Source organism: Mustela erminea, chromosome 1 (assembly GCF_009829155.1).
Source record: "Mustela erminea isolate mMusErm1 chromosome 1, mMusErm1.Pri, whole genome shotgun sequence".
NCBI lineage: Eukaryota > Metazoa > Chordata > Mammalia > Carnivora > Mustelidae > Mustela > Mustela erminea.
Window position 1 is genome coordinate 13,114,946 of NC_045614.1, and position 19,916 is coordinate 13,134,861.

The following is a 19,916-nucleotide window of genomic DNA, read 5'->3' on the forward strand; positions in this document are numbered from 1 at the left end:
CAAAGCGGGTGGTGGTTCTTCCCAGGAACCTTACCCATTTTCACCAGCATCTGATGTCCTTTGTTCTCTTCCCCGAGCCTTGAATCAGGTATAGGAGGTGCTGAATTAGAACCCAGACCAGCCGAGGAACTAAAATTAAGACAGGTTACGTTTTTTAAAAAAAAGTCGATACATTTATTGGAATGAAAACTCTTAGAATATTACAGCGTGTGGCGCGTGTGAACATTCACCAGTGTTAGAGGGACACACACACACATCCTGGGTCTCTAGCATTCTTCTTCGTCATCTTCGCCAGCCGGCTAGGGGAGCTCCTACCCCGGGCCCTGCCCCACACTGAGTGGCAAGGGCAGGTCGCACGGAACCCCCGACGGCTGAGAGACAGCCCGCCGCTACCTCAGGCTTTACAACGTTACCACGGAAGGTACGAGCGAGGTGAGAGGTGAGGTGCCACTGTCACTGCGCTAGAACTCGCGGTCCCTGAGGGGCCGCCTCGGCACGGGCCACCGGGGGCACATCTTCTAGCGACAGCTTTCAACATTCACAGCAAAGCATCAGAGGCGTCCAGCGCTACCAGTGGTCGCTGGACAGTTAAGACAGAAATCTTACGGCGGGGTGGGGCTCCGGGACCGTGACCGACGTCTCCTTCCTGGGGAGTAGGACTTGGAGCGGGAGCGCGAGCGGGAGCGGGAGCGGCTGCGGGAGGAGCGGGAGCGGCTGCGACTCCTGCAGGGAGGACAGAGCGGGCGGTGGGCGCGGCCACGGGTGCCACCGAGGGGCCCCAGTCCACGCGCACGGCCCCCAGCCTACCTGGAGCGGGAGCGGGAGTAGGAGCGGGAGCAGGAGCGCGATCTGGACCTGGAGTACGAGCCGGAGGACTTGGACGACCTCGAGTTGGAGCGGGAAGAAGAGCGCCCTCGGCTTTTGGATCTGCTCCGAGACCGGGAGGGGCCGCTGCAGAGAGAGGCCTGGTGAGTGGTGCACCTCGAACTTTCTGGAAGACCCCAGGCTGCACCTTTGGGTGCACCCTGCACCCAGACCTGCCCATTCCCCTCAGAGGACTCCAGGTCACAGCTGATCACACATGACGGCAAACCCCTCTGGGGCTGGCGTCTTAGGTGTTCACTGGGGCCTTGTGGGGAAAACCCACCCCAGAACCAAGCAGAGACCGGTCCTCCCTCCGTCTGCCCGTCAGGGGAGCCAGGATGGCCGGGGGCGTGACTGGATGGCGGGTCTGCCGGGGTATCTAACAGTGCCTCGGGCCTGCTCTAGCTCGCAATGCAGGCTGACCATGCATGGGCACCCGGGCCCTCACCTGTTGCGCTTTTCCTGGCCCTTCCGCCGCCGTGCCCGCATCTTCGCTCGGAAGAACTCGTAGAGGCCGTTCTGCTCCCAGCCTTCACTGTAAGACACGGGCAGTTCCTGTGTGACTCTGCCAGCCTCCCTCCCGCAGGGAACTCGTGCAAGTCGGCAGGAGTAAAGCCCACCAGGCTTTCCTCCCCTCCCTCATTCCCTTGGACGCTGAGCCGGGTCCGGCACCACAGGCAGCCCTTCCTCACACGGAAAAGCAGAGAGGCTGGGCACAGGCCTGGCTCCCATGCCTTTTCCACATCAATGTTTCCCGAAATAGCTCAGGTGGCTCTTATGGCCTATATCTAGCTGGGGACAAAGGAGCTCTGACTCCTAGATGGACAGGCCTGTGACCCAGAACAGGGCAGGAGACAGTTTTAGTTGGACTGGTGACGAGTCCGTTGGAGGGTGTCCTGGTGGTGGTGGTGGGGTATTCTCGTGACAAAGCTTGGGGCACATAAGCACATAGTCTGAAATACGCCACACCTGAGAGGCCAATTTGTTCTAATGTGTCCCCACTAGAGAGGCCCTTCGCTGAGAGACACCGTATGTGTGACACATATTACCACAGCCATGGGGGAGACGGGCCGTAACCCGGCCTAGCACTGTACAGCCTGCCCTGATCCTCAGTGGGGCCTCATACCACCTGGGGCAGAAGGCGTGCTCATTAGCAGTCCTTCTCACGAAGCCAATCTGGGCAGAAGTCAGGCCAGAAGAAGGGGACAGAGGACCCCAAGCCCAGCCCAGCCCCATCCCTGGTCCCCAAGCGCCATACCTGTTCCTGGGCCTGTCATGGGAGGGGGGACTATAAAAGGCCTCCACGGCTGCCAAGAGCCTCTCGCTGGGCGGCATGGGGGGTGGGAGGCGGATGTCTTTTGGGTCCAAAGGCTTGTACTCATGGTCTTCCAGCTGTAGAGGAAAACAATTCTCAGACACGCCCTGCCAGAACCCCCCTCATGCCCACCCAGGGTGCTGCGGTGACTGGGGGAGCAGGGTCGGGGGATACAGGGTTACCCTGGACACTAGCTCCTCCTACTGCCCTTCCTGGGGAATCCCATCAAGGCCGCAGCCACATCAATGATCTGACTCTTAGGCGAGGTGGTGGAAGACTGCTTTGGGGCCAAGTTCTCTCTCCAGACACACACCACACACCAAGTTCTCTCTCCAGACGTGACACACACTCTCCAAGCTGAGGTGACAGTAAGACCCCTCGGTTTACTGAGACATGACGGGGATCCCAGATGCTGCCATCTGGAGACTTCTGCCCTGTGCTCCCAAGTCCTATCCTGGGGCCCCCTCCCAGGTCACAGCAGCCTCCGCCCAATCCAGGGAACCCCGTCGCCAGAAGCCAGCTCAGCTCGCACCCCTTGCTACCCCCGTGTGGCCCCTCTCAACTTCTAGTCCCATGGGGCCTCAGGAGCCACGGGAAGCACCCTGCCCCGCCAGCACATCTCCGGAGCCGCTCCCAACCTAGCCTTGCTCCCCGCACACCCCCAGCGCTGCCCCTCCCTGTGTTCCCTGCAGGCCCAGCTCGGAGGCCACCCCTTCTCTAAGAAAGGTCTTCACTGTCAGCCCCTGAACAAGGCAGCTTCCCAGGGCCGGGATCAAGAGGACCCACACCTGGTGCCCGGCCCGGCCCACTCCTCACGGCCGCAAAGCGTGCAGCACCGGGAGGGACGCGTGGAGAGCGAGCAGAGGGGACACAGGCCTTGCTCGTTTTCGCCTGAGGAAGAGGCGTTGGCTCGGACACGTTCCCACTGACTAGTCATGTCTGCCGGGCATAGGAACGAGCGGGAAGGGACCCCGAGAAGCAGTGTCTGTCTGTCCCCTGCTGGGAACTGGGCTCCACGTCTGAGATTGTCACACGGAGGCCCAGAAGCCGGCACCAGCATGTGCTATGAAGCTGGGCGCTCGCCGTGGTGACGTTACCTTCACGAGGGGGGCCATCAGCCCTGCAGGCAGATCGAAGTAGGGCACGTTGGGGACCAGGCTAGGGTCATCATGGTTGATGTGGGGAGGGCCCTGTCGCCGCATGTGGGGGGGCTGCCCATTGAAGCCATGGGGAGGAGGGCCGAAGTCAGGGTGCTGGGGCCCACCCCAGGGTGGGTGCTCGTTGATCCCAGGATGAGGCATGCGGTGGCCGGGGTGGTGGTGAGGGGGTCCCATCTCTGCAAAACAAAAACTCCTTTCAGGCCTACCGGGCAGCTGTGAGCAGGGCAGTGAGGACAATGCGGCCATGATCTCCAAGGGGACAGGTGCCTGGGGGAGGCGTTCACAGAGGGCCCACCACCCACTTCTGGGCAGTGCTGCCAGCACCTCCTCTCCTGTTCGCGCTGCCCGGGGTCGTGTAGCTAGTTGGGGAGGAGCCGGGCTGGGGGCGACCTGGCCTGCACCCATACCACCACCCAAGGTGGAAGGGAAAACCAGGGCAATCACAAAACCTTAAAGGAGCAACATTATGGGCCGATCACTACCACTGTCTTTGGAGACAGGGCATTTCTAAAAGGTGATTCACTTGAGGGGAGATCCCGCAGTTGGACCCCGATCCGACACAACTGGCAGGACACCAATGCGCCCAGAGGGAGGAGGACACGATGACGGGAAGAAGACCCGGTGGTCTCTGACTTCCAGCCCCCGGAGCTGGTGGAAGCGCCTGCCACATGCACTTTGTTACCACGGCCCCGGGAAGCGTGGACCGGCGAATACATGTGCTCCTTGGTCTCGGCTAAACTTGTAGCTGAGAATGGAGTTTAAAGCAAAAATAAAAGAGGCGACAGAGTAGAAATAAATTTTTTTGAAAAGAAAAAAAACCCAACAACTCTATAGATTCTTCCAAGAAAGGCAATGAAAAAAGCTGCTAAAAACAGCGGGACAGGGAACAGGGAAGGCCCCTAGACTCCCTGCCCGGCCTGCCTGTCTGCTGCGGAGCTTGCAACTGTCCTTCCAGAAGGCTCATGCCTTTCCTCCTCCCCAGGTGTGCGGGCAGGGGAGCTGAATGAGACTTCAGCTCTATTGCCAGCCCAGTGTGTCAGGTGCCTGAGGGCCCAGACGGGACTTCTACACCATCCTATGACCCCCGGCTTGTCACCCTGACTCAGGGGACCTCCCAGGTCCTGCAACTGATGGCAAGTAGGACCCTCCTGGCCATGGGGGGGGTGGGGGGTGACCACTGCGGGGGGGGGGGTTCCCGCAAACAGCTGCCAGCACCGCCTCAGGAAGCAAGAAGCAGGAGAGGGAAGCGCTTCCCGGACACGGACAGTCCCCACGGAGGGCACCCTCGCACTCACCGGCAGGGAAGTCCCCCTGGGGATAGTCGAAGCGGTGAGGGTAGGGTGGCCGCTCGAAGGGGTGCCGTGGGGGGAAGTCGTCCTGCATGAAGCGGGGCGGGAAGCGGTTGAAGTTGTGGGGGTGCGGCGGCTGGTTGAACTGCGGATGCTGCTGGTGGGGCGGGAAGGGCCCTCGGAAGTGCGGCGGCCGCTGCATGCGGAAGGGTGGCTCACGCTGGCCCCCGCCCCAGGGCGGCTGCTCGTGCTGGCTGTTCCAGGGGCCCTCAAACTGGCTGTTCCAGTTGGGGTCGGGCTGGCTGTTCCAGGGCGCGTCACGCTGGCCATTCCAGCCGGGGTCCCCACGCTGCTCGCCCCACATGCCCTCGTGGCTGTTGTTCCAGGGGGGACAGTGGGGCGGCCCACCCTGATGGTGCGGGTAGGGCGGCTGCTCGGGAGGCTGCAAGGCAAAGAATGGACGTGAGCCCCTCCCGAGGCCTGGCCTACGCCGGGCACACCTCGGCAGTGTGGCTCTCCAGCCATGGAGGCGACCCGGCCCTGAGGTGGTGCGGCCTCCTCTGCTCAGCCGTGCAGTGGCGGTTGGGGTGCCTGTGCGCGCTCCTAGGCTCAGACCTACACCTCGGCTGAGGGTTTCCTATGTCTGCATTGGAGCTGGGCGGGCCCCAAGTGCCAGGGATGCCAACACTCCCAGCTTGGCAGCCTGACCTGGAAGCCGGCAGACGCGTCCCAGTTCCTGTACCCCTTGGTGGCTCATGCAATGGTGCATCCCCCACGGCCTGCGGAGTGCAAGGAGGAGCTGCACCCCGGGGGCCCATGGTAGACACCTGCCCTGATGACAGCCCCCTCCGTGTCACTTAACCTCTGCTCTGGGTAGTCTTTTGGGTCAGCTCCCATAGTGACTACTTGCCCTCAAACCCCATCTCAGGAAAGGTCGGTCTTTCTGTAGTGGGAGACAACATGAGCTCTAGATCTCACCCAGCGGCTATGAGACTTGAAACCGGGATTTTAACCCCAAACTCATGGCCACAGTGGGATGTACCGAGGACTGGATGACCAGGGGGCCCATCTTTAGGGTTACAGCTGCTTGGCCCTGCTGACTGCCAGCAGAGGTGGCCCTGGGCCACACCACACCCTCAGGTCTTTCAAGAGGTTAGAAGCCACATTCTAAATACAGTTATTACTTCAGAGCACCTGGGTGGCTCCATCGGTGACATCCGACTCTTGATCTCGGCTCAGATCATCATCTCGGGGCCATTGAGTTCAAGCCCCACATACCAAAAATCAAATCAAATCAATACATCGATCAGTAAACTAATATTTAAAAAATGTTATTTCAAAATGTGTTAAGATCCCACGTGGGCAGGCCAGACCAAGTGTACCTGTGCCCCAAAGCAGACCCTCAGCAAGGGGACCCTTGTTGTCCTAAGCCCAACCTACCAGTCCCCAGAAGTGACCCTGAGACACCTACACGATGGTGTACCATCAGAGGGTACCCATAAGATGCGTGATATCACTGGGCGCTCATAAGTGGGAGCTGTCTTTACGGGGAGGCCCAATCTTCTGTGAAATTAAATCTATTCTCCTAAACCTCAGGTTCTGGGGCGGGGGGGGGGCACAGGTGCAACAGGTAACTCAAAGCCACAAGCCCCTCTTATCAGTCTAGAGCCGTTTCCCTCCCGTCCTCACCACAGAGTCACCTAGCAGGGCCGCAATCACTGGGTCCTGTCAAGGGGAAGGTGGATGTCCAGGAGAGGCCAGGGCTGCACCCAAAGGCTCCATGAGATCAGATCCAGTGGCCAGAGAGCAAGTGGATGTTTCTGGGGTTTTCCAGTCATGCTACACTGGATAAGATGACCCCTGCCCTGGCCTAGAAGTTTCTGAGCTCAAAGAACCAGAGGGAGTGACCAGCACCTCTGCCCCAGAAAACACTGCCAGTCCTACACGTCTGACCTTCCCTTTCCTTACGTGAGTAGTGTTCTTTCCAGGAAGACAGAATGTTGGCGCCATGCTGGCTGAATTAGAGAAGGGACAGAACCCCGCTCACCCTGCTGTAATGGACCATTCGAAACTGCCCAGCCCTCACAGGAACACAGGGACCACTCACTGCTCCTAAGAGGCCCGGATGTTGGCATGGCATGGGTGTGAGGCCCAGACTGTCCTCCCCCGCACCCCCACCCAGCCACTGCAGAACCTGTTTCCCCAGCAAGCCAGCCCAGCCCAGCCCAGCCCCCGGACCTGCACAGGGGACCGCCTGCCCACCCCTACCACAAGTCTAGGAAAATACCTGCTGTTGGCCCCAAGGAGCGACGGGATGAGGCTGGTCAAACCACGGGGGTTTGTTGGGCGGGATCTGGTCGTGGGGCCCTGGACCCCGGGGGCCGGCTGCGGCAGGATCCTGGACTCCTCCTGAGGCGTCATAGTCGGAGGAGCCGGGCATTTGGATGGGAGGCTTGCTGTCATCTAGAGCCAGACAAGGAGTTGGTTGGTGGTGGCAATGGTCAGCGGGCGCCTCCTGAAACCATGTTCAGTAACACCCGGGACCAACTCAGGCTGGGCCTTTACCTCTTGGGAAATCCTGGCTGCGTGAAGCTGCCCGAAACCGATGGCCTCCAGGAAGGCGGAGAGAGGCGGGGAGGCTGCCCTCACCCGGGGCACACCCCTTTGAGAGCTTTCAGATAAATACCTTAACTTATTCTGTACCTAGTTTGCTCCAAAATTTTCATCACTGAATTTTATTAAAAATCTCTTCTTCAACCACTTGAAAGATCGTTTCCCACCTCATCTGTTGTCTGATGAAACTTCTAAGTGCTAAACCATCCTTACACATGCCTGGGGGAAAGCCTATTACCGCATCATTATTTTATTTTTTTAATACTTGGTTAGATTTCAGACGGGAAGTATTTCTGCATCTTTGTTTGGAAGGGATGATGCCTGATATCCGTAATTCCTTCTCTTTGCCCATCCGGTGTAAAAGCCTGGTCTCAGAAACTGATTTGGGCAGCTTTTCCCCTGTTCCCTGGGAGTAATCACCTGAGTGGTAAGGTTTGGGGGCATCTGCCTATGAACCCCCCAGGCCTGGCATTTGGAAACAGATCCCAGAACCAGAGCCCTTCTCTGGGGGAGAAGGCTGCTTTCTAGGAGCGGCCCCCCCAGGGAGCTCCGTACCAGGTTGGGTGGTTGGTGGGATGGTAGGGGCGGGCGTGGGGGCCGGCGGCGGGGCGGGCGGCGGCGGGGTGGCCTTGACCTCGGCCTCCATTTGCGGCATCTGAATCTGCTGTTGCTGTTGCTGCTGCTGCTGCTGCTGCTGGGCCAGGCTGTTGACAAACTCCTCGTGCTGCGTCTTGAGGGTCTGGATCTGCTGCTGGAAGGCGAGCTGCACTGGCTGGACCACCGAGGAATACTCATTGATAAGTGTCGCCTGGCAGAGAGAGAGGAGAGTGGCCGACACTCAGGACAGACGCCTCGGAGCCTGCTGCCGAGTCCCAGCCCTTCCGGAGCCACTCGGGACCAGCCCTGGAAAGCCGGAGGAATTCAAGGCAGTCCCTCGGGCGGGCAGGCAGGAAGGGGATGGTCCCGTAAAACGAAAAATGCAGTCCCGACAAGCACAGATCATCTAAGTCTAGCCCCAAACTGGTGACAAGGATGCTGGCTGCAGCGAAGTCCGTGATTCACTGATCCCAGGAAGGGGCAAGAAGAGCCACACCCTGTCCTCTCGCACAACCGTTACAGACACGACCTGGACGAGCGTTCCAGCCCGCTGTCACGGGCTGTGCTGCTCACTCGCTGCCCAGCTTTGAGGAAGTCACAACCCTGCTGAGCCTCGACTTCCTCAGCTATAAAACAGAGCAACAGGACCTATCCTCCAAGAATTTCGGGGGAGAACTTGGTGAGGTAACAGGGAAACGGACCAGGGCAGCTGAGTAAATGTGAGCTGCAGTGAAAGAAGAAAATCAGGAGAAACAAAGCAGTTCACGTCACTGTGACAAGGTGCAGTAAGTCTGCTGCTTTACTTAACAAGTGGGAGAAATTTTAAAAGCATGACACCCGCGTTCCTCACTGGGCTGAGTATGAAAGCTGCCCAGCAGCGGGGTGGCCCTCAAGACCATCATAGAGGACGCAGCCAACACAGCTTCTGAAATTCAACCAGATCCTTTCAGAACAACGACAGCTTTCCACCTGAGAAAAGGGGGCGTGAGCTCTGCCTTTTCTTCTAGCAGCTGCGGATAGGGCTGTGATGCCGGCGTCACAGCAGAGGTGGCCAAGGAGACCTGGGCAGCCCTCCCTGCCCGCCTTGTGCAACCCCCACCCCATCCTCTGAGCAGACGCCTCCCCGGTGAGAAGAGAGACATACACACAGGGAACGCTGCCTACATAATCAGACCACGGCAGCCCAGACGACACCGAGGCTTGCTTATGCTTCCGACATGCAGAAGCTGGCCCTGAGGACCAAAGCCGACAAGCCAAAGACAACACCAGGAGCCGTGCCTGGTGGACAGGGCAAGCTGGCCACAAGGGCACCAGGAAATGTCAGGCGGGCTCACCTGGGAGGGTCTCAGTGGTCACAGTGGACGGGACGGGGTTCTCCAGAGGCTGCTGCTCACCACCATTCCAGAGACACAGGCGGGAGCCCCGTTTGGAAAGTGTACCTGGCCTTTGAAATCGCCAGTTCCCCAGGAGGGAGCTGGGGGCCACATGACTTCTGGGAACATGCTGCGGTGGCAGCCAGAGCGCTGTGAGGGTGGGGAGGGCACCCACCTGGTACTGGCCGAGCCCCAGGGCCGGGCTCTGTAGCTGTTGGATGATGGAGTCGTCAAAATAGCCATTCTTCTCCCAGAGCTGCAGGAGCTGGATGCAGGGGAGGAGGGAGAGGCTGCGTCAGCAGGAAACCTAGCATCTCCACCACCCTGTCCCTCTCCGCCCCCTGCCTCCCGCCTCTCCCAGCTGCCCCACATACCCGGGCGATCTTCTGCTGCTTGTCTTCCTCCACGGCCAAGAAGCTGGTGCAGTAGATGGGCACCACGACTTTCTGCAGGGCGGCCAGCAGCTCCCTGGCCTGCTTGCGCTGGCTGTGAGGGAGAGACCTTCCGCGCGTCAGGGCCCTGGGGCGGGACCCGGCCACGCGCCCGTTACCATTGCGGCTCCAGCCACAGCACCCTCTGCCTTCTTGGGACGTGGGCCCCCAACCCAGCTGGGACAAGGGCTGGGCTCCCTCTAAGACCTGTGCTGGCAACTGGGCCCAAGGGACAGACGGACAGCAGTGGAAGGAGGAAAAGAAGAGCCTGTCACCTTGGTCTCCTGATCAGTAAAATAAGCCTCCCTCCAGGGGTGGCACAAGGACACACGGACCCACAGACCCAAGACCCGTAGGAGCCCCAGCTGTCCACACGGCCTCACTCAGCCCTGTCACCCCCTACGCACAAGACCTCAGCTTGAGCCCCACTTCTAGGAACCAGAGGGAGGGTGCCAGACAGGCCAGGCATCTAGGGACATGAGGCAGCCTGCCCTCCCATCCTCCCGGGGTGCTGCACATGTGAATGGGCATGGAGGGCGGCAGAGGCTGATGGCACATGTGGTGTCTCCTAGAGGAGGAAGCAGGGCAGGAGGCGAGCAGCCAGAAGCCCTCCCATCACCAAGCTCACCGGAGGTGCTCAGAGTCAGCTGGGGATGGGGAGGGCAGGGAAGAGGAGGGGAGGGGCGGGAATGGGAAGAGGAGGGGAGGGGCGGGAATGGGAAGAGGAGGGGAGGGGCGGGAATGGGAAGAGAGGGGAGGGGAGGACAGGGTGAGCGCACGGGGCTCCTAGACAGAGCACAACTCAAGAGGAGCCCGGCAGGACGACCGCCAGCCATGGGCTGTGTCTCTGCAGAGCTGCCCTGGTCAGCACAGCGGCTGGTGGAAGCAGAAGAGCAAAGAAGGTTCTGAGCAGCTGCCGGTCTCCCAACAGCAAAGGAATAAAGGAGTGACGAGGCAGGGAGTAGCCAAGTGGCAACAGAGCCACCTGTGTGGCCCAGGAAACAGGGAGTGGAGGGGCAGGGACCCAGGCTGCACGAACGCAGCAGGCGATGGGGCAAGACTGGGGAAGGGTCGGGGAGAGGCAGAATCCATTTCTGCTGCTCTCACGGGAACCGTCCCCTTCGGCCAGGCCAAGCTCAAAGCCAAACTTGGCAGCCAGTCTGGACGGCTAAGGACTGGTCTCGCCACCAACGTGTGCTTCCACCGGTCCCCTCCCCGGGCCTGCTCTGGCCCAGTTGTCGGGGTCTGTCAAGTGACCCTCTAGCATCAGGGTAGCAGACGCTGCAAACACCGGCCTGGCCTCGGGAGGGCTGGGGGAAGGGGCGCGAGAGAGGGCAGCAGAGAGGACCCCTGGGAGGGATCCTGCAGCAGCGTAGTCAGGGGACGGGGCTGTGTCTGTGTGTAGATCACGCGCAGAGAAGCTGGCGCTGGAGAGAGACGGACATGGAAAGACACCCAGATGCTTCCCCGAGGACAGCGAGGAAGGGACAGTGGCCTGTGACGAGGCCAAGATGTAGGGGCGCGGGGTGTCCTCCGATGGTGAGCTCATGGCTCAGACCAACCCTCCTCTGGGGTCTCTGGACAAGTTACCCACCCCCCCCAGACCCCGGCAGGCCAGGCTACGAGTGCAGCCCCGCGGAGGGCCGGCAGGCGCGAGTGGAGAGGCGCAGTCCAGCGGGGCCCTTACCAGTGGTGCAGGACGTCGTTGATCAGGTAGATGAGGTGCAGCCGCAGCTCGAAGTGCGCCCCGTCGGCCGTGATGCGGTTCCGGAGGTGGCCCGCCATCAGCTCACAGTGCGGCGGGGACTTGGCATTGCTGAACATCCAGTTCTTCCCAGCCTGCAAGAGCCAGGCTGGCGGTTGAGTCAGGGCGCATGCAGGGGCACGGGGGCGCGAGGGCATAGCCCGGGGGCACGGCGTCCCAGGGCTCAGGGGCACGCTGAGCTGCCACCTGCCTTCCGCCCGGGAGCAGCACACACAGGCTGTCTCGCCCCCTCTCCCCACCCCACCCCGTGCTCAAGAGGAAGGCTAGGGAGAGACAGGCCTCCTCTGGAGCAGCCCAGCCTGGGAGCGTCCCCCTCATCGGGAGCACCTGTTCTGGAAGCACCCCCCTGCCACCTGCCCTCACCGAGATGGCATCTTTGGTGCAGGTGTCGATGATAGGTTGCAGCAGGTTGTCAAACTCATTCATGTCCAGCTGGGTCTCCTCCAGGAGCTTCTGCATCTGCTGCTCTACGGCATGGGCCACAGCCGCGGTCACCTGCTCCTAGGAAGCCGAGCAGGATGGAGACTGCGTGAGGAGGACCTCGGCCCAGGGAGAGCCCGGCTTCTCGGGGCCCTAGTCCCGGTGCCAGGATGTCACACTCAAACCCCGAGACAGGCTCCTGGGGCAGTCATGGTCACAGCCATTACCGCAGCAGACACAGGACAAAACAAACCAGGCCACAGCAGGAGACGATGTCCGCCCCGAGGTGACAGATGGAAGAACGAACACCCCAAGGAACAAGGAACCTCAGCAAATCAACAAAACAGAAAGAAAACGGAGGGACGGGGTGGACAGGCAACACTGAGAAGATGTCCAAACGGTCGCCAGTCCAGGGAAAGGTGAGCAACCACACAGGCAGTCAGGGAAATGGGAATTAAATTGGGACGCGGGGCCTCACCGACTAGATCCGCAAACTGGGAAGGGGCTGAGGCCCAGAGCTGCTGCGGGCTTGGGCAGTCAGGCCCCCCAATCCCTGACAAGCACTGTGTGGAAACTAAGGGGGAACATTCTAGAATTGTTTTCAGCAGAATGATGGTAACTTTACATCTTGCATCCAGTAATAAAAGCGGGGCTAGTGCTTCAGAGCTCTTGTTTCTTACTTGTCTTGTTTTTCAAACATTTCATCCTATTGTACTTCGGCCAAAAAATCAGATGATGACTAACCAGGACAAAAGGGTCCTTCCCTACAACAGCCTGGGGTGACTTAGTGAGCAGGAGCTGGAGCCAAGGGCACTAGAGGCCACCTGGCCTGCACAGTTACTTCACGGTTCCTAACGTGGCCCCACCTGTGGGCGTCCGTCCCGCACAAAGGGTGTCTGAGCAGAGAGCTTGTGGAATCATTTCACCCACAAGAAGCAGCAACAGTTTGTCCGGTGTCAGGGGTTGAGCTAAAACACCACAGGTGGTGGCAGCCCCGGGGAGACACAGCCCGTGTGTGGTGAAGCATTCTTCTGCCTGCTGCTATGCAAACCTAGAGGCACAGGCTGAGTTCCTGGCACGTAGCTTGGGCCAGAGGGGAGGCGGTGAGGGGGTGGGGAGGAGCAGGCCCCGTACCTGTCGGAGGGCTAACAGGTGCTGCTCCTGCTGCTGCAGGTTCCACTGGCTCTGCTGGATGAGCTCGTCCATGGATGGGGCTCCCTGGGCTGGCGGGATGGGCGCTGCCGGGGCCAGCGGGGGCTGGGGCAGGGGGGGCAGGGCCGCGGCTGGCTCCAACTCTGGGGCCTGCTGCTTGCAGATGACTGGTGGGAGAGGAGGAAAGGTGGCCCCCATGAGAAGGCAATCCCTCGGCTGCCGCTCTGCCAGCTCCAACCCCTGCCTAGACTCCCACCCACAAGAACCCCTGCGCGGTGCTGCAGACCCCTCACTCTGTGCCCGGCCCCTCCTGCCCTGCCCCCCACTGACAGGGTCCTAGCCCTGGACACTTTCCAGTGTGACGTCACCTTGCCCCCTTTCCCACCCACCATCTGGCCTGGCCCACCGGCCTTCCAGCTGCGACCGCACACATCCCCCTAGACCCTTCACCCAGGCCCCTGCCTCTGCTGAACCCAGGTCATGGCTGCTGGTAGACAAACAGCCCTCCCCAAGGGGATCTCTCGAGTCCCAACCCCGCCACCTCCTGAGCAGCTCCCGTCTTTAAAAACACCTTTGCCCCACGTCCCTCTGCCACCGATCTTACCACTGAGACTCATCTTCAATTCTTCGCTCCCGTTTCTGTCGCCCCCCAGCAGTCTGGCTGCGCACCCCCCACCCCAGGGCAGCCACGGACATTGTTCCTCAGCCACTCCGCCCTGTCTCAGGTCCTTGTCTCACATGGCCCTGTGTGGCCACCCCCAGGCCCCTGTGTCTTCCTCCGTCGGACCCCTGAATGCAGGGGTGCTTGGTTCTGCCCGCTCCTCTGGGCCAGTCCACAGGGTAGTGGGACACAGGAGCTGCGAGCCATGGCTCCTTCCTCTACCTTCTCCGTCCTGGAATCCTCGCACGATGATCTGATCAAGGACTTTCCAAAGGAACCTCAAACAGGCCCGCGTGTCCTCTTGCTCTGTGCTCCACCTCCCCCGGGCCCCTCCCGGCCTCCGTGGCCGGCACAGCTATGCCCTTAACCGAAGCCCAGAAGGTCCCGGCATATCTTTCTCCCTCATCCCGCACTAACAAGCCACCCTGGGTGGTAAAGGCATGCTCCTAGATGACACCAGCCCGTGTCCCTGCCATCACCGCTGACTCTGCTGTCACTTGCATTACCGTTGGAACTGATCTCCCTGGGTCGCCTCCTGCCCCGTGTACTTCTCCACAGCACGGCCGGAGAGCTGCTGTTCACCAGCCCCGGGTGGAACCTGAACCGGACGAGTCTAGAAATGCCAAGGGAGCCTCCTGGCACCTTCATAGCAACGTGACGTTTCACAGATCATGTTTTATTGTATTTTGCAAAAGTGTACTTTCCACAACAGATTGGAAGTTTTACAAAACAAAAAATAAAAAACTAGGCCTTCAGCAGACTTTGTAAAGCGCCCTTCTAGGAGAGCCTTGGGGCTCACTCCTCAAACTACCAAGGTGGAGGGCCAGCTACACCATGGCTAAGCCTGCTCTGCAACACAGACCTGAAATCCTCCAAGACCTCCCCAGAAGCTTCGGAGAGAATCCCTAAGTCCCTGGCCAGCCAGCCCTCCCCTCCTCTGCATCCTGGCCTCTGCCCATTCCAAGCATCCCCGTTTCCCTGGGCTTTACCCACTCTGAGCTACTGCCCCCTCCACTCCCAGCCCCTCCCAAGGCTCTTCCCTCTGTGAACTTTTCTTTGTTTCCAGCTGGCTAACTGTCAAACATCCTCTAATCTCAGCTGAAATGCTGCTGCCTGCAGAAGGCATTTCTTGAACTCCCATCTTCCTGTTAGAAACACCCTATCCTTCCCCCCCATTACATTACCAAGTCCCAAGTGGCTTCTGATTTCTGACCCTCCAGGGAGGGAGTGGGCTCCCCTCACAGTCACATGAATCAAAGCACTGTCCTCTGCCTGGTTATGCCACCCTCGTCAATATCCAAATGGTGTCCCAGTTCGTGAACTCTACCCCTTAACCCCACTTGCTCCCATGCCCAATCTGACTCAACCTGCTGACCGAATTCAGACCTTACCATCAACTAACCTCACTAGTCTGCAGCCTCCACTCATGGCCCCTCCAGCCTGGCCACAGTAGAGGCCACACTGGCCACACACACCTGACCCACCTCTCCCTTCTTTCAAACTCTCTTGTAGCTTTTCGCCGCCTATAGCAGCAGTTTCCAAAGTGATATGCTGGGGCCAAGGAATGGCTGCTCCAAAAACATGTTTTTGTAACACAACAATTTGCCTACGGTTTTAGGCAAATCACCCCTACCCCCACTCAAACCTAACTGGGCACCAGATGAACCCCTAGACTGCAGGAGAAAACCCAAACCTTCTTCCTGGCATTTACCACTCCAGATCAAACCCTTCCCTCCTTTATATACATTCCATGCTCCAGCAGTGCTGGGCCTCTCATGGTCTCTCTTACCGTTCTCTAAACACATTGTATTTACTCAAGCCACTGCACCTTTGCTGTTTCTCACAAGCTTTTTATTGAACACCTACTAAGTACCACGTACCAGGGCACAAGACCCAAACAAGATCTGGTTGGCCTCAGGGAGCCTGTAGTCAATGCCCAACTACTTGGCAGCCTCAACCTCATTCATTCAAACAATGCATCTAGAAGTGTGACACGGAACAAGACAGAGGTGGGCTCTGCCCTCAGGGACCCTACCCCCAGGTGACTATCTATCATTTAAAAGCCAGCTGTGATTCTTAAACCCATCTTAAACTCTTCTGAGGGCAGGGCTGGAATCCTGATACCCAGCCCCAGTGAACACCGACAAATATCTCCCAAAAACTAAAACTCAAACAAGTCTTTTGGATCTGGACTGCAAACACCTGAAATGCACAAAAATCTTGCTAGACCCACAGAGCTCACAAAGGGTCCTGGACCGTGCCTGCCAGGAGGGTCCCGGTCCAGCTTCTCTCACTTCTACCCTGGAAAAACACTAAAACAGCCACTCTACTTCTGCTAACTTAAGTCATCACATCTGCAAGAACAACAGAGAAATCCCTGATCCGGAGCCTAAAAGAATCGATAACCTCGTTCTCCATTACACTCGGACCCAGAAGCCGCTCGGTGCAGGGCCCTGGGAACAGGGGAAGGGATCATGAAGGCGCAGCTGCCCCATTTTCAGAGACAGAGCATGCGGCCCACAGGAAGGCGGTTTGTGGCGGAGCCCGAACTGGAGTCAGAGAAGGGAATCGCTGGAAGGGACGGCCTGAGAGCTGGAGAGAACTCACGCTGCTGCTGCTCCAGCGCCAGCTTGCACTTGTAGTAACTGTAGAACTCGCCTCCGAACAGAAACGAGAATTTCGGGTTGTCCTTTTGCTTCTCCATCGTCATCTTCTCAAACTCGGGCCCGTTGCGAGCCACGAACTGGGCCAGCTTGTCGATGACATTTCGAAGCTCCTGGTCTGGAGGACGGAGAAAAGGCCACGCGGGGCGTCAGCGAGGACCGCCCAAATCCGGGGGCCCTGGCGTCGCAGCCCCCGTCCGCCGGGCCGGGGTCCCTAGGGCTGGGCTCCGGAGAGGCCGCCCTTGTACGGGTCCCGATAGAGGCCACACACGCGCCGGGGATGCGGGGACCCGCGGGAGAGGCCGCAGGCGAACCCGGGAGGCCGAGCCCCGCCCCCTCCTAGGCCCGGAAACCCCGGAAGGCGGGGCGGACCGAGAAGGGATTCCAGGGAGAAAGAAACGGTCCCCGAGCCCAGGGTGGGCCTCACCGTCGGGCGGCAGAGGCATCTCCATGGCTCCGGCCGCAGGGAACGTCCTCCGGCGCCTCACGATCGCCCACCAGCCCCGTCTGCGGAAGCCGGCCGGAAGTGGCGCGAGGGAGCCGTTTACGGCTCGTCTCGCGGGCTGCTTCCGCCCTTCACTTACGGCCGTCGCCGGGAAACCGCGGAAGTGAGGGCAGAAGGCGGGCGGGAAGAAGCCGCGCGTGGCCGAGCGCGCGGTAGGGGCTGGCAATACGCACGCGCAGGGGCTTTCCCGCGCTTGCGCGGGTTGAGCCGCTGTCGCGCTACGCCCCGGAACGGCTGGAACGGCGCAGACTACCGTTAGCCACGGCGCCGGCGTCTTCCCCGGCTCGCGTCGCAGCCGGCGGGCTTGGCAGGCCGCGTTTTCCGCTGGGCCAGGGCTCTGGGGAGTTCCTTCCCGCGGGGCTGCGGTGAGAAGACTACGAGGTGAGGTGCGTCCGGGAGGGTCCCGGGCCGCGACGCCGGGGCGTAGAACTAGGAGGTGATGGGCTTGGGAGGGGATGGGACTGGGCTTATTGAGGTTCCCAAGATCCTCCCGCTCTGTGTCTTTCCCTCGACCCAGCGCTTTGGTAAGAAAGACTTTGCAGCAGGGGGACCCCACCCCCACCCCCGCCGGCCACGACCTGCGGGCGCCCGGCCTTCCAAATTGCGCGCCCAGAGGACACGGCGCTTTCCTCAAAGATGCAGTCGGATTGCGTCTCAAATGATGACGACGTGAACGTGTGCTCGAGGTGGGGAAAGAACGATGACAAGCAGCAGTAAATGTTAGCGGGCGTAGACTGCGGACGTCCCCGTAATCTGACCTTCTAGAGATTGCCATTGCTAACACGTGGTTGGCTATACCTCCCTATTTTTTCTACCTCCCTATTTTTCCTATGCAAATAAATGTCCATGTATTTCAGAAACATTTTTTTTTTCCTTTTTTGGCCATAAGACGCTTATGGATTGCCTTCTCTATGCAAGGTAATGCTTTAGGCCAGGAATCGACAAACTTACTCTATAAAGGCCCAGATAGCAAATATTTAAGCCATGTGGGCCAAGAGGCAAAATTGATTATATCATGTAGGTACTTCATAGCCAAAGAGAAAAATATCCATATTACTTTAGTTGGTGGCATTCAGAATCTAATAAATAGTTTTTCTAAAATACAGGTCTACTGAGGAGAGGAATGGAATGCCTTTTTTTGCGGTTCAGAGTTGGTCTTTCCTTGTCATTAAATGATTGCAGATGTTCACTAGTGAAGATTTTTCGTGTTTGATAGAAAAGCAAGCTGGATGTGTCTTGTAATGGAGTCGGGCCTGAACTCTGCTCTCCTGAGCCTGTAGTCCAGTGGGGATGGAGACCTGTAAATCAGTAAACAAATACGTCACTGCAAAGGTGTGGTTTGCCCCTGGGAAGTGAGGTTGTGGGGAGATCCTAATCAGGAGCCAGCTACAGGAATACTGCAGGCAAAGGGAGCATGTGGCTTAGTCTGTTTAGTACAAAGCTCAGTATCTGGATGGTGTGGTTATTTTTCCTTGCCAGTGAAGATCTATATCGGGATTTTAATTTGTGTTCTGCCTTGGGTGGAATTCAGAGATAGCACATTGTTGTACCTATATGTATTTTCATGAGTTAAAGATACACAGCATTTTTCAGATTCTTAACAGGATCTGTGAGCCAAAACAGGTTAATGAATCTGTATGGTCATTTTTAATGACTGCAGGGACACTGTAGTGTGATTGTACAGTAAGTTAATTCATCGAAGCCAGATTCTGTGGAGTCTCTGGGTTGGTCCCATTTTTAGGCTGCTGTTAAGAGAGTCTTAGTGTAGGGACGCCTGGGTGGCTCAGTTGGTTAAGCAGCTGCCTTCGGCTCAGGTCATGATCCCAGCGTCCTGGGATCGAGTCCCACATCGGGCTCCTTGCTCCGCAGGGAGCCTGCTTCTCCCTCTGACTCTGCCTTCCACTCTGTCTGCCTGTGCTCGCTCTCACTCGCTCTCTCTCTGACAAATAAATAAATAAAATCTTTAAAAAAAAAAAAAAAAAAGAGAGAGAGTCTTAGTGTAGATGTAGACATTTAATACTGATGATGCTCCCAGCTGTCCCTTCAAAAGATTGTAGGCCTGTGACCACTTTCATATATTCATTTTTTTTGAAGACTTTTTATTTATTTGATAGAGCGATCACAAGTAGGCAGGCAGAGAGAGGGGGAAGCAGGCTCTCTGCCAAGCAAAGAGCCCAATGCAGGCCTTGATCCCAGGACTCTGAGATCGTGACCTGAGCCAAAGGCAGAGGCTTAAACCACTGAGCCACCCAGGTGCCCCATCATATATTCGTTTCTTAATGTTTAAAATACCGTTTATCTGAGACTGAACATTTAAGTATCATGTGGCCTCACCCAGAGCCATTTCAGTGGGCTAAATTAGAACCCACTGGTCCGTAGAAAGCAGTAGAGATGCCACAAGTAGAGACTGTCACACAGATGGTCTCCAGGAAGCTAGAAACAAAACTCTAAGGAAACAAGTAAAATGCTCTCTCCTGGAAGAGGGGGAACTTGCTGAAGTTTGGGAGGCAAAATGGAAAGAAGTTTAAAGCCATATGCATACCTGCTTTGACCTGCAAACATACTGTGAGGAATTTATCCCAAATCAAGAAGCATGGGCTACACTGTGCATACCCAGTTATTGAATAAAATGGTGTTTAAATGTGCAGCAATAGGAGTTGGTTAATTACACCATATCCCTTTAGTAGAATAATACGGTATCATGTACACAGACACACAAAATCAAGAGAGAGAATGAGAATTTAGTAAGAAGGGGAAATGTTTTGAACATTTTTTTTTTAATTTTTTTTTAAAAGATTTTATTTATTTACTTATTTGACAGAGAGAAATCACAAGAAGATGGAGAGGCAGGCAGAGAGAGACAGAGGGAAGCAGGCTCCCCGCTGAGCAGAGAGCCCGATGCGGTACTTGATCCCAGCACCCTGAGATCATGACCTGAGCCGAAGGCAGTGGCTCAACCCACTGAACCACCCAGGCGCCCCTGAACATATTTTTAAAGGCAGATTATAAAATAATATGTATATGCCAGTTGTGGGAAAAAAATGTGTATATATATTCTCAGAGGCAACTGCTGTCTGTCCAGTGTTTTGTGTGTCTTTTCAGAAATAA

At 57.9% G+C, this 19,916-nt stretch overlaps 1 protein-coding gene across 2 annotated transcripts in view; it reads right to left on the bottom strand.

Annotated features, from left to right (window-relative positions):
• The window catches only part of CHERP (calcium homeostasis endoplasmic reticulum protein), an 18,403-nt gene extending 1,541 nt beyond the window's left edge, over nucleotides 1-16,862 (bottom strand). Inside the window, exons 1-16 of one of the 2 annotated variants that reach the window (XM_032314643.1) lie at nucleotides 16,731-16,862; nucleotides 16,248-16,421; nucleotides 12,962-13,146; nucleotides 11,771-11,908; nucleotides 11,330-11,481; nucleotides 9,586-9,730; nucleotides 9,387-9,476; nucleotides 7,797-8,049; nucleotides 6,916-7,091; nucleotides 4,635-5,070; nucleotides 3,277-3,515; nucleotides 2,123-2,256; nucleotides 1,313-1,399; nucleotides 808-951; nucleotides 607-723; nucleotides 35-129 (exon numbers count right to left, since the gene is read on the bottom strand). In XM_032314643.1, coding sequence (XP_032170534.1) covers nucleotides 35-129; nucleotides 607-723; nucleotides 808-951; nucleotides 1,313-1,399; nucleotides 2,123-2,256; nucleotides 3,277-3,515; nucleotides 4,635-5,070; nucleotides 6,916-7,091; nucleotides 7,797-8,049; nucleotides 9,387-9,476; nucleotides 9,586-9,730; nucleotides 11,330-11,481; nucleotides 11,771-11,908; nucleotides 12,962-13,146; nucleotides 16,248-16,421; nucleotides 16,731-16,755 — 2,590 coding nt within the window. In that variant the 5' untranslated portion in view covers nucleotides 16,756-16,862. The remainder of the gene's footprint in view (nucleotides 1-34; nucleotides 130-606; nucleotides 724-807; nucleotides 952-1,312; nucleotides 1,400-2,122; nucleotides 2,257-3,276; nucleotides 3,516-4,634; nucleotides 5,071-6,915; nucleotides 7,092-7,796; nucleotides 8,050-9,386; nucleotides 9,477-9,585; nucleotides 9,731-11,329; nucleotides 11,482-11,770; nucleotides 11,909-12,961; nucleotides 13,147-16,247; nucleotides 16,422-16,730) is intronic. The other variant, XM_032314637.1, reaches the window with a different exon arrangement.
• Nucleotides 16,863-19,916: the final 3,054 nt, after the last annotated feature.